Source organism: Nicotiana tomentosiformis, chromosome 4, assembly GCF_000390325.3.
Source record: "Nicotiana tomentosiformis chromosome 4, ASM39032v3, whole genome shotgun sequence".
In the NCBI taxonomy this organism is placed as follows: Eukaryota; Viridiplantae; Streptophyta; class Magnoliopsida; order Solanales; family Solanaceae; genus Nicotiana; species Nicotiana tomentosiformis.
Window position 1 is genome coordinate 61,208,754 of NC_090815.1, and position 14,611 is coordinate 61,223,364.

At 39.6% G+C, this 14,611-nt stretch overlaps 1 protein-coding gene across 1 annotated transcript; it reads left to right on the forward strand.

The window, feature by feature from the left end:
* Positions 1-3,116: 3,116 nt before the first annotated feature.
* On the forward strand, positions 3,117-3,688 carry LOC138909781 (uncharacterized). The gene is made up of 2 exons (XM_070200996.1): positions 3,117-3,329; positions 3,512-3,688. Exons 1-2 carry the CDS (start codon positions 3,117-3,119, stop codon positions 3,686-3,688), a joined length of 390 nt encoding a protein of 129 aa, XP_070057097.1.
* Positions 3,689-14,611: the final 10,923 nt, after the last annotated feature.

Consider the following 14,611-nt stretch of genomic DNA (forward strand, 5'->3'; position numbering starts at 1 on the left):
GTGTATAAGCTGGGCAGACTCGTAGGATCATGTCCTCTTACCTTGGCTTAGTTTTCTAGGGTCTTTTTGGAGTAGTTTGTACCACGCACAAAGAGATAGGAGCTAAGGAGGCAGTTTGAGTGCCTTCAGCAGAGTTAGATGTTAGATACTGAGTATGAGATGAGGTTTAGAGAGCTATCCCATCATGCTACTGTTTCGATTCTCCCACCGAGGAGGAGCGAGTAAGGAGGTTCATTGAGGGTCCTCACCTTAATATTCGCCTTGCTATGGATAGTGAGACTGAGACTGGGACTTCATTTCACCAGGTGGTGGAGATAGTTCATCGTGTTGAGCGCATCGTCAGTGAGAATAGGCAGATGATGTAGGGGGGACAAGAGGTCCCGACATTTAGGTTGCTATGGTAGTGCCTCATCTCAAGGCAGAGGTTGATTTGGGAGAGTCCTATTATTGGCCAGTTTACATTCAACACCACTCAATCGAGGGGCTTCTATGCAATCTCCATTCAGTGCACTTATAGCACAGAGTTCTCATCACGATCCATCCGTTTAGGGCTCATCGGTACCGGGCTCATCTTGTGGATATACTGGTTCGCGGGGTCCAACTCAGACCTCGCAGTCATTTCCGTTCGGAGGTTGTTATGAGTGTGGAGATCTGGGGCACGTCAAGAAATACTGCCCACGTCTTCGCAGGAATTCGGGATAGCAGGGAGGACATACTATGATTCATGTTCTAGTTGCTACACCACCTGCTCAGCCAACACAGGGTGGAGGTCATCCAAGACGTGGTCGTCCTAGAGGAGGAGCTCGGTTAAGTAAAGGTCAGGCCAGATGCTATGAATTTCCAGGGAGGACCGAGGTTGTTGTTTCCGATGCTGTTATTACCAGTATTGTTTTTGTGTGCCACAGAGATGCTTTGATATTGTTTGATCCTTGCTCTACTTATTCATATGTGTCACTATACTTTGCTTCTTATCTGGATATGCCATGTGATTTGCTTGCTACCCCTATTCATGTATCTACACCGGTTGGGGATTCCATTGTGGTGCATCGAGTATATTGATCATGTGTGGTCATTATTTGTTGTTTTGAGATAATGGTAGACTTTCTATTGTTAAATATGTACATTTTAATGTGATCTTATGTATGGATTGGTTATCTATGTACCATGTTATTCTTGATTGTCACACTAAGACCATTACATTGGCTATGACGTGTTGTCGAGGTTAGAGTGGAAGGGTTCTCTTGGTTGCACTCCTAGCAGAGTGATCTCATTTCTGAAGGCTCAACAGATGGTTGAGAAGGAATATTTGACGTATTTAGCTTTTGTCAAAGATGTTAGTATTGCCACTCCTACTGTTGAGTCAGTTCCAGTAGTGAGGGAGTTTTCAGATGTGTTGGGTGAAGACCTATCGGGCATGCCACCCAACAAGAATGTTGATTTCTGCATTTATTTTGCACCAAGAATCAACCTATTTCTATTCCACTATATTGCATGGCTCCTGTTGAGTTGAAGGAATTGAAAGAGAAGTTACAGGAGTTGCCAGATAAGGGATTCGTCAAGCCTAGTGTGCCACCTTGGGGTGCACCACTAGTATTGTTTTTTAAGAGAAGGTCTATGAGAATATGTATTGACTACCATCAGTTAAACAAGGTGACCATTAAGAATAAGTATCCACTAGCGTGTATTGATGATTTCTTTTATCAACATCAGGGTGCCAGGGTGTTCTCGAAGGTTGACTTGAGATCAAGGTAGCACTCGTTGATAATTAGGGCTTCGGACATCCCTAAGACTACTTTCAGAACTCGTTATGGCATTATAAGTTTTTTGTGATGTTTTTTGGTTTGACTAATGCCCCAGAAACTTTCATGCATTTGATGAACAATGTGTTCCAACCTTGCTGAAATTATTTTATCATTGTGTTCATTGATGATATAGTAGGAAGGAGAACGAGCAGCATTTGAGAATTGCTTTAAACTTTGAGGGAGAAGAATGTTACACCATATATTTTCGTACGTAAAAGTATGTTGAAAGCAAACTAATGTAAGACCAAAAATGAAATCATCTTTGGAAGTATATAAAGTAAGTTATCATGTTACCTCGGAGGTTACAAATGTTGAAAATCATGAACAACAAGTACAAAAAGGGTTGGAAGGTTCAGAAGCTACAGGAATTGAAGAAAATAATATTTCGTCGAAAGTCGACAAGTTGGGAATATTATAACATGTACGTTTGGGGTTACACTAGGGTGCTTAACATGATTAGGAGGTTATGTTATGAGTTATGTTAGTCATATTATAGTCGTGTGTTATGTTTTGAAGTCAAGAAAGTTTTGGAACAAAGATCGATAAAAGTCATCACAAGTTACGTTCGTAAGTTTTACTGAAACTTTGGGTCAAATGTAACTGCAATGTTCAGACTTTTTGGATTGATCGGTGCGCTGAGAGTTGAAGGAAAATTTTGGGCTGAAGTATGCATTTCTGCGGCCCATTTTGTGGCCGCAGAACAACTTTGCAGACCCCACACTGGTTGCAGAGTGGGGCAGATTTCTGGGGCATTTTTGATGCCCAATTTTACGGCCATTATGCGACCGCTAAACCGTTTCGCGGGCTGCATTCTTGTCGCATATCCCGCCTTGGGATTTTTCGAAGGGAGGTTCTGCGGTGCACTGTACGACCTCAGAACAATTCTGTGGTGCATTATGCGACCGCAGAACAGGTCTAAGGGCCGCATAGTGACCGCAGACCAGATCAGTTCTTTTCCAGTTCTGGCCCCCATATTTGCGGTCATTTCGTGGACTGCATAACCATTATGTGGTCGCATATGCAACCGCAAAACCCTTTCCGGAGCTTCATTTTTAGTGTTTTTAAACACGACCCAATCCCATTAAAACACACCCCATAGACCATTTTGAGCACATTTATGATATTTTAGTGTGAGAGGGAGAGTTCCTAGAGTGGGGGAGCAACCTTCAACCATTATCCATCAATTATTGAGCGGACTATTCAGACGCTTGAGGACATGTTGCGTGCTTGTGTTATTGATTTCAAGGGTAACTAGGATGATCATTTTCCACGCATAGAGTTTGCTTATAATAATAACTTTTATGCTAGAAATAGATGGCACCATTTGAGGCATTATATGGTAGGAGATGCAAATCACCCATTGGGTGGTTCGAAATTGGGGAAGCAGAGTTGATAGAGCCAGACCTCGTGCATCAGGCTATGGAAAAAGTTAAAATCATTAAGGAGCGGTTGAAAACTGCTCAGAGTCGTCAAAAATCCTTTACGGATGTTTGTGGCAGAGACTTAGAGTTCAAAGAAGATGATTGGGTATTCTTGAAGGTTCCCCCATGAAATGTATTATGCGGTTTGGATAGAAAGGGAAATTGAGTCTGAGGTATGTCGGGCCATACAAAATCATCTAGAGGATCGGTCAGGTAGCGTACAAACTTGAGCTACCACCCGAGATGTCATTAGTGCACCCGGTATTCCATGTGTCTATGTTGAAGAAGGTAGTTGGAGATCCGTCAGCGTTTGTGTTGGTTGAGCCCATTGAGGTTAATAAAGACTTGTCATATAAACAGATTCCAGTTGCCATTCTTGATAGACAAGTTCGAAAGTTGAGGAATAAAGAAATTACCTTCGTGAAAGTGTTATGGCGAAACCAGCAGGTTGAAGAGGCCACGTAGGAGGCCAAGGAAGAGATGAAGAAGAAGTATCCTTACCTATTTGAATAGCTGTGTAATCCTTTCTTTTATGAACCTGTTGCCTAAGAATTTTGTATCCCTTGTTCAGTTAATGTAAAGGTGCTCCTTTTGATTACATGTTGTTTACATAAGGCCACGGTTGGTGTGGGTATGAGTTATGTTATGTTATTGGATTCTGTATATGTTTGTAAGATGTGTTTCTGGGGCTCTCTGACAGGTGGATAGGCCTAGTTACAAAGGAAACTCTGGCGAAATATTTGAATATATAAAGATTTAGTTAAATTTGGGGTTACTGGTATAGGGTGTGAGAACTGAGTTACATAAGGTGCTAAGAGTAGACCCTGACCCTCATTCGAGGACGAATGATCTTAAGTGGGGGAGGATGTAAGGCCCCGTAAATTTTTTCCTAAAAACCCGGCTCGGACTTTTTGGATTGATCGGTGCGCTGGGAGTTGAAGAAAAATATTGGGCAGAAGTACGCATTTTCGCGGCCCATTCTACGGCCGTAGAACCACTCTGCGGACCCCAGACTGGTCGCAAAGTGGGGCAGATTTCTGGGACATTTTTGATGCCTAATTTCGCAGCCATTATGCGACCACATAACCATTTCGCGGGCCACATTCTTGTCGCATATCATGCCTTGCGATATTTCGGAGGGAGGTTCTGCAGTGCACTATGTGACCACAAAACCATTCTGCGGTGCATTATGCGACCGCAGAACAGGTCTGCGGGCCGCATAGTGACCGCAGACCAGATCAGTTCTTTTCCATTTCTAGCCCCCCATATTCGCGGTCATTTCATGGACCGCATAACCATTATGCGGTCGCATATGCGACCACAAAACCCGTTCCGGAGCTTCATTTTTGGGGTTTTTAAACACGACCCAATCCCAATAAAACACACCCCACAGACCATTTTGAGCACATTTCTGATATTTTAGAGTGAGAGGGAGAGTTCCTAGAGTTGGGGAGCGACCTTCAACCATTATCCATCAATTATTGAGCGGACTATTCGGACTATCCATCAATTATTGAGCTTCATTTTTGGGGTTTTTAGACCTGACCCAATCCCATTAAAACACACCCCATAGACAATTATAGAGTGAGAGGGAGAGTTCTTAGAGTGGGGGAGCAACCTTCAACCATTATCCATCAATTCTTGCTCAATCATTTAGGATTAACAAAGGAAGTCTTCACCCTAAAGGTAAGAACTTATGTCCTAGATCTCAATTTAGAAATTTTGCAAAAATGGGGTAATTAGAGAGGCAATTATTGGGTGTGGGGGTTGTTATCTGGCATGCATGTATCCTTGAAGTATGTGGGAAGGTTATGAGCTAAAAATGGTAGAGAGTGGGTTGGGAAAAGATGGAATCTTCCACAAAAAGGGGCTTAAAACATTGATGCACAACTAGTGTTTGATAATATGCTCAAATGAGCTAAAATCATGTTCATCTTCCTAATTTTGGTTCGATTTTGTTATATTGCTAAAATAGATTGAAGTGGCTAATAATCTGGAACATCTTAGAGTTTTAAGAAGCTCAATTGAGGTATGTTGGCTAAACCCCCATTCTTCTTAGAATTGAATCTCACGGTGTTCATGTAATTTGAGTAAGCCCTTGATCATTATAGAATTGGTGATTTCTAATGTGTTTGTGTTGAAGTATGTAAGTTCAATATTCTTTCTAAATGCTTCATTATGTTATCTTGTTATTGAGGATGTGTTCAAAAATATAGAATATGTGTTAGAAATGTTAAGACTTCCTGTCAAGATCGAAATAAAGGTTGTTATGCCCATTTTGTATGAAAAGCCTCTGTGTGCCTAAGATTCCCAAATTGCTCATATGTGAATTCAATGTCTTGAATGGGAAGTCTTATTGTTGTTGATAATGATAATGATATTGAATGTGGAAAAGGGGCCTGGAATTATGAAGTATGGCTAAGTGCTAAGAATGACTTTGTAATCGTGATCACTAGTGCCAATGAATTGAAAGATATGAAAGAAGTATGATGTGAGATGGTTGACTGAAAATGGTAACGTATTATGTGAGACGGCCTAGCCGATCGGGCCGTGATTGGATGCTATGCCGCACACATGGCGGCACTGTGCTAGAAATTATAATGAAAATGTGGTAATTTCTCTAATGAGATGGCCTAGCCGATCGGGCCGAGATCGGACTCCGTGTAAGAATTAAGAGGTATTGTGAATTGTGGAATATCGGCACTAAAGATCACCCAATCTAATAACATGGAAGTTGACTTGAAAACTTATGTGACCTTTAAATTGATGTTTTAATATTATTTGGAAGCTCTTATTGAATTTTTGACTATTCCTCTTGTATTAATATTCATTCTATTGAGTTGGTGTTTAGCTATACATACTAGTGCTATTCGACGGTACTAACGTCCATTTTGCCGGGGGCACTGTATCTTTAAATGGATGCAGGTGGGTACATAACAAACAATGTTGATCATAGATAGTGCTGCATCCTCTTCTCAGCGGGCTCGGTGAGCCCCATTTCATTCCGGGGTCATGTATTGTACTTTTTATTTATATTATGGTCACTTTTTGAGGTATAGCCGGGGCCTTGTTGCCGACACCATCTTTACTCTCTTTTGCATCTTTAGAGGCTCTGTAGACACTATATGGGTTGTGTATGGGTATTGGGAATGTTAAACAGGTATATGCTGTGTTGATCACTTGTTCCTCTCAGACTTTAAGAAGTGTGTATTTTGAGACTTAAAGGCGCAATGTCTAGTGAAATAATTTAGTATTGTATGAATGAGATTCCTACTGTATAATTAATAAAATCACGTCTTTTCTTGATCATGGGTTAATTGGGTAGAAAGTATCTAACACGCTTGCTTGGCCGGGTTCACTCGGTTGAGCGTTGGTCGCGCTTCCCGAGGTTGGGGCGTGACAGCTCCACCCATCAAATTGAAGATCTATGAGTCTAGTTTCTAACGTATTTAACCATTTGTCAATATGACACCGGAGTAGAGAGAGATATATGCATTTTTATGAGACTGTGCAAGATACTAGGTGACAAGTAGGTGTGTCACCTACTTGCTTAAATGAGAGTCCGTAAATGGGACGGTTCGGGTCGTCCAAAGAGGACTTTTAAAGGCCTATTTCCTACATATATTATACTGATAATAGGGCATAATAACCAGACATAAGCTCTGAAAAAACCTCCCAAAAATTGCCCATAAACCCTATTTGATTTTCTCTCCCTTTCAAGTTCTAATTGGAGAAAAAACCTAGAGTTTAAAGAACCAAGATAGGAGCTGAGTTATCCAACAAATAAGGTAATTTTACTGCTCTCTTTCATCCATTTTTGTCTGCTATAAATGCATGGTATGTCGTTCTTTATTTGTAAGAACTCACGGGGCGGTGATCGAAAGCCGTGAGTTCGCGTTATTCACTTGTAGCGGATTGTTTTATGGACTGTTTTGTGTTGCTGTTGGGCTGCGTGCTTTATTACTGTTTTTGGTGTTTTATAGGAGGAAGGGTGTGGAGAAACACCACATAAATGTAGGGTGGTGGGCTGGTAGTTCGTCGTAATATTTTCGGGTTGTTTGACACTACTACGGTGGTCGTTTTGTGTATGAAGAGATTGGGGTGTGTTGGGCTATTTTGTAGTATTCTGTTGTGCATATAAGGTTGGAAAATAATGCATATATGTTGTTATCGTTGTGTTCTTGTGTTGTTGGTGTTATCTTGAATTTGGAGGAAGTAAGGATTATAGGGGAGATGCTACCCGTTTAAATACAAAATAAGCTTGTCGTTCGTTATGCGATAGTTGTACCTTTCACAACTTAATGATAATATTATTATCATTATTGTAGATTAAGGTGGTAAGAGGCGAGTTCAACTTGGTAATTGGAAAGATTGTGATAAGGTATGTTAAGGCTAATCCCTTCCTTCATTTTGGCATGATCCTGTAACTACATGTGTTTGATAAAGAGGCATAAAGAGAAGTTCATACTCCCGAATTTATATACATTATCCTAGTCTCATAAGTTACAGTATTCTCCCTTATCGGGACTTTATATTCAATTGAGTATTGTCTTTTTCTAGTCAAGAGAGCAGAGGGTCTATATATACAGTATTACAGTATTTTCCCCACCATCGAGCTATAATCGGTGGGCAGGACCCTATTGGACAACCGCTGATCAGATGGTAAGTTATATACCGAGCCTACTGTGGCCGAGCACCTATGAGCGAGCTCGAGATGGCCGAGATGCAGAGCCTAGTATGGCCGAGCGCCTATGAGCGAGCCTACTTGTCACGACCGAAATTGGAGGGCCAGGACTGGCACCCGGTGCCTACTCAACCGAGCGCCATGTACCTTATCCTTCTTTACTATAAGGCTCGTCACAGGCCATTTTATGCCACATATATATATATATATATATATATATATATATATATATATATATATATATATATATATATATATATATATATATATATATATATATATATATATATAGTAACAATATTAGAACTTAACTCACAAAACTAATTCAAAAATATTTATATAGATACATAGGGGCCGACAAGGCCGTTGACATGTCATACCTAAAACTATACACAGGATACTCTCTACAAAACCTCTAAGAAAACATGACCATAATATATAAGTCGGGAGAGGGTTCTCGATATCCTCATAAAATGAAATAACATGTATCGAACATGACTCGGCAATACTCCAGGAAGAAGTGGAGCTCACCAACCAAAAGCTAATATCTGGAGGCAGCCTACAATGGAGGGTCCTCACCTCGCCTATCTACACCTGCGTGGCATGAAGCACAACTCCCCAGAAAAAGGGACATCAAAACGAAGAATATACCGAGTATGTAAGGCGGAAATGAAACATAATAATCGGATACTATCTCGGGGAGGGATAAGAGTCAACTTATAATCTATGACTTGCCGCTGAGGGCCATAACATATAGAATAAGACCCATCTCGTATATATAAATAAAACTACAATATAATTATTACACCTCATATTTTCATACATGAAAGTACGCCATAAGTAAATTGATGAAAGCTCAAAAATGAGATGTTACATTCCGCATTTTCGTACGTTAACGTTTCGTCGTAAGATTAATCGACGTAGGCTCGAGAATGAGATTATTTTGAGATTAATGGTATTACGCTATTTCGAATAAGTGATAAGTAAATTCGTGAAGGTGAGAGGGTAAGTGAATCGAAGAAAGTGAATTTCGTCGAAGTTTAATATTTTGAGATAAAATACGGTCCAAGCTACAATACCACATATTTATGGACTAGTGCCATACAATGTAACACATGACCTTGATAGTGAGGGGTATAAGATGTGTTAAAAATGAGTAGTATTTTAAATAATTTGAGATAATTCTTAATTATGCGGATAATTGGATAATTATGGATTTTTAAGTGGGAGATTAACTTGTAATTGAATTTTGTGGATAATTACTTAAGTAAAGATTTGGATAATAGTTGGGGGGACAATAATCCACGTGGGATCATGAAGGTTTGGCAGCAAATTTCCAACAATATCATGCCTAAGGAGGTGGTGGCACTACTTACATCTATATCACATTTTTGGGTGGAAAAATGCTATTAAGGAAGCCTTTCTAAATTCACAAAGTGAAAGAGTCTTATGACTTTGTGAAATTTCAGCAAACATACGGATTAAGCATCAACAAAAAGGCATACACAAGATTATGATCAAATTTACAAAGTGAGATAGATTGGCAACGTGATTTTACTTCAACAAAATTTCATACGAAGTTATATTGCGTAATAGTAACGAGATTTATAATTCTAAAGGAACACGGTGCAATCTTTCTCAAGAATATTATACGGATTTTCTCCTACTTCGATCCGCCATTACATGTTTCGCCACAATTAATGTATGTTAGAGGAATTGTCAAGAGAATCGGTTCAGGTATATTGAGGCTAAGTCATTCCTTCATTTTGGCATGATCTCATAATTACATGTATTTGATAACGAGGCATAAAGAGAAGTTCATACTCCCGAATTTATATACATTATCCTAGACTCATAAGTTACAGTATTCTCCCTTATCGGGACCTTATATTCTATTGAGTATTGTCTTCTTCCAGTCAAAAGAGCAAAGAGCCTATATATATAGTATTACATTATTTTAATTACCATCGAGCTATAATCGATGGGCAGGCCCCTCTTGGGCAACCTCTGATCAGATGGTAGGTTATATACCGAGCCTACTATGGCCGAGCGCCTATGAGCGAGCCCAGCATGGCCGAGATACAGAGCCTAGTATGGCCGAGCGCCTATGAGCGAGCCTACTATGGCAGAGGAGTTATATATATCGAGCTTTATAAGGCCGGAAAACTATTTTACTTACTATATTGAGAGAGTTGAGTCAGTATCAGCATGTGAGCATATCTTCAAATTATCTTTGACTCCCAGTTACTTTCAATTAGTATATTATCAGTTCACTTTCAGCTTTCAGTATTATTTCGTACTGACGTCCCTTTTTTGGCGGCGCTGCATTTCATGCGTGCAGGTTCAGACAAACAGACGGGTAGACCTCCTCATTAGGTGTTGCCCGAGTTCAGCTTGATCGGTAAGCTCCATGCCCTTTGGAGTTGCCGGGTCTAGAGCTTTATGTACATCTTGTGTATATATGTATATATGATATGAGTAGGTCGGGGCCCTGTTCCAATCACACTATATCCATCAGTAGAGTCTTGTAGACATATTCTGTCAGTTAGTGCAGTATGTTGGGCTTGTAGGCCTTTTATGTATATTTTATTGGTTTGCCAGCTGTAATAGTTATGACGGCCTTGTCGCCCCAGCATTATATTGATGTTTAGTCAGCATTTGCAATTGTCTTGCAATGTGGCCCATGGCCAAAGTATGACATTATATGTTCAAAGTCCCTTAGTCGCAAGTTGGTACGCAAGGATAGGTGAGGCACCGGGTGCCGGTCTCTCCCCCTAGGTTCGGGGCATGACAAAAAGTGGTATCTGAGCAGTTATGTCCTAGGGATTCTATAAGCCGTGTCTAGTAGAGTCTTGTTTATGGGTGTGTCGTGCACCACACTTATAAGCAGGAGGCTATAGGGCATTTAGGACTGTCACTCTTTCTTCTTACTCTAGATCGTGTGGTAGAGCTTAGTTGTAATAACTCAATTTCCTAAACTTTATCCTATTCATAATACGACGAAGCCTACATCCAGAAAGGCAGTTGGTAAGAAATTGAATGTGGCTATGGAAGGGTTGAGTCAGGGAAACTCGATTTTTCATGATGCTTATGATGAATAAATGTAAGGTCTTCAGTAGATCATATGTGTACTAAGACATGTAAGCCTCTTGATAAGGAACCTTAAGGCAAGAATATCTATCCACCCCTATGGTGAAAGGCAAGGAGAGATTCAGAAGATAGATACGAGTTTGAACAAGTAAAAGAAGCAAGATGAAAAAGGATACGAGGCGCCCAGTTAATGAAGATTATCGGTATTTACAATTCAGGTAGAGGAATATAAGCCTTTTGAGTTACCTTCAACAATAACATAGGTATGTACAATTGGCCACACCCATCTCATTTATGCCCTGGGGTTAGAGTAATATAAAATGTTGGATGGATTGCTAGCGTTAGCTGACATTTTCGAAGGATTACAAACGTGGTAATAATTCTCCTTGTGAGACACCTAGATGGTGCATTCTAGAATAGTACAACTAGATATGAACATTACAATGTTCAAAAAATTTCTGTTTACAAAGACATGCACTGGAATCCTGGAAGGGATAAATATTACCTTAGTATGGCTCCTGTCCCTAGTAGATAGAGAATGTTAGGAAACATGAAGAGCCAGTGGATGGAGCAAGGGGAGCTAAAAGCAAAAGAATGTCTTGTTGAAGGTTTCAGAATAAAGTGATAGAAAGAAATGTTAGCAGGGAAATAAGAAGAGAGTTAATGAATTATTATGAGTAAGATGTGATACATGGATGACAACGGTAAATAAAAACAATGATGATACTACAGAGCCTATAGTCAAGTGAAGGAAAATACGAGAGGTGACAGACCTTGAGACAACAAAAGAGTATAGGCCATAAAGTCATATCCTCATTTCCAGAAGTAAGTTCGTGACTCCAACGCGACTACCAGAAGGAAAAGTTAGACCCCAGAGTAATAGAAATCAGTACGGGCTGGTGAACAAGATAAACTAAACATGAATTACGGACTAAATTATTTGATAATAGTCGGCATCACGAGAATTCCAGAGATTGCATTCCGGTGAGAATAGAATGGACGACAGAAGAATAACCTTTAAAGGTCATCCAGGAAGATGCTTCCCTAAAGCAAACAATGTGAGCGAAGTTAAGCTTAAGGGACTATGTGTGCCAGTTACACTAAGAGTCACCCTCGCGAGTAAGGAATTTTGTTATCCTTGGCACAGAAGGATTACCGCAAGGCGAGTAAGGGTCATCGATGATGTGAAAAGACTCCAAAAATGAAGAGGTAAAACATCTATAGGCAGATTGTCGTAGCTCTAACTCTTAGTACTCCCCTAAAAGGGGGAATATGTAGTGACGTGATATTTAGTCTGAATTAAGTGGTTCTAGTTACTATGGAATGGTAAAGAAAGAATGCGATAAAAATGAGAAAGGGACGAAATTTCACTTATTCAAATCCTACAGATATGCTACGATTCCAAAACATTATGCAAACACGACGTCAAGGAAAGGAAGTAAGGGTTCATGCTTGGGATGTTATTGATAAATAAGGAGCCAGTGTGAGAGGTAAGTTAAGACAAAAGAAATAACCAATGAAAGAGTACACGGAATATTGATATGATAGTGGGCCAATGAGTGGTTAGTAGTTGATTCAGGAATAGCCTAGTTATGGCTAGATAAGAGGATACAGAAAAATCAATAGATCGTGCAAGATAAACAGAGTGAACCCCAATATGGGGAATTCAGCCTCGCAGTTATGACATTATAATACTTGAGATATATTCATATAGGAGTTGGGGAAGTTAAAAAGGTACTGTATGAGTGTTACAGAAATAAAAGAGAGTGTCACTGTGAAGAGAGTCAAAATATCAGTTTAGAAGCAACCCTACAAGCACAAGGGCATGGAGGTAAGTAACTACGGATAAGTATAGGCAAGGAAGGACATCAAAAGGTCCGTCGAGTATATAATGTAATAAGCTCACATCTTTATAAGAGTTAGAGGGTCCTCCCTAAGTACTACAATGAAAGACTAGCTAAGGAAAATAAGGAAGAAGGATTCAACCTAAACTCAGTGACCTAAAGAGGAAATGGTCTTATAACAACAGTCTCAAAACAGCATTGTATGCACTTCATAAGAAAGTGGCACCTACCGTGGCTAATGAACGGGAAGTAAAATCAAAAGTAATACTTGAGATCGTATGAGTTGCATGAAATTCCGGCATGCGTGGGAACTAAGATAAGCTAAGTAGGTACGCAACAAGCGGCAGAACGACCAGAAGAAGTAATAGCTTACGTTTAAAGAAAGCTGAAAAGGAACAAAAGGAATTATTTGATCAATGATCCAAAGTTAGCTCCATTTAAAAGTTCAGAGTATTATCCATGCAGCATATATGTTGACAATCATACAGCCTTAGAAGACCCCGGTATAAGTTAAAAGAGAGAATTGAGCCCAGGGCTTAAATAAAGGATTAAATTGTTACAAGATTGTATCCTGGATATTCCGTAGCGTCCATGAAGGGCTAAAGTAACAACTAATACCATGATTCCGTAGCATGATTTATCAAAACATAATTAGATCATGACTTTCATATTGAATACATTTGGCTCAATGGCCCATAAATTGTTTTTTTATTGTTTTTTCTTTTTCACTCGTGATGGGTACAAAGCTTCATAAATATCTGTGACCATAAATACATGACGAAACTCAAAACTTAAGTACATGGCCCACAGTGTACATGGAGCTTCTATGAAAATAGATGCCTCAGTACATAATACCAACTAGACTCGAGTGCCCACTGGAATTGTAGCAGGCTCACCATAATCTGATGCACAAAAGATCCCTACCAAAGATCCATATCATCCTGTAGAAGTATACCTGCATCCATTAAAAGATGCAGCGCCCCCGACAAAAGGGACGTTAGTACTATTGAATAGTACTAGTATGTATAATTAAACACCCTCTCAATAGAACAATTAATATTACAAGGAGGAATAATCACAAAATCAATGAAAGTCTCGAACAATACCAAAACATCAAATAGGTTGAAATATCAAGCCTTATTATACTTGCATCATTCTAAACTTCCTTTAGGGTCAGCTGAGCCATATAATCTATATGCGGAACATATAATATAAAGTAATTGAAACAACACGTACAAACAAGGCCAATCAAAATGGCTCATAATGTCTGCGTTGACAATGCGTCTTACTTGACCGTCCATATCCCTCTCTTATCTTACCCCTATGCATTTCATAGACCGTTCCTAGTGTTCACATATTATATTATACACTTATGCATTTCATAGACCGTTCATAGGATTCACATATACCATACGATACACCTGTGCGTTTCATAGACCGTTCACAGTGTTTACTTACACAATACACCTGTGCGTTTCATAGACCGTTCACAGTGTTTACTTACATAATACACCTGTGCGTTTCATAGACCGTTCACAATATTTACTTACACAATACACATGTGCGTTTCATAACACATCATTATGCATATAACCATGTATAAACTCGAAGCGACATGATTAACATTACATTAAGGTCGTAAGTTCCCGGATCATCGGAACACTTCATGTTCATGCTCATCATGGAGAAACATAGCACATTACATTAGCACATTCATGGTGAATCAATAAGTCAATTTCAATGGCACATAAGCCCAATTTCCTTTCTTAA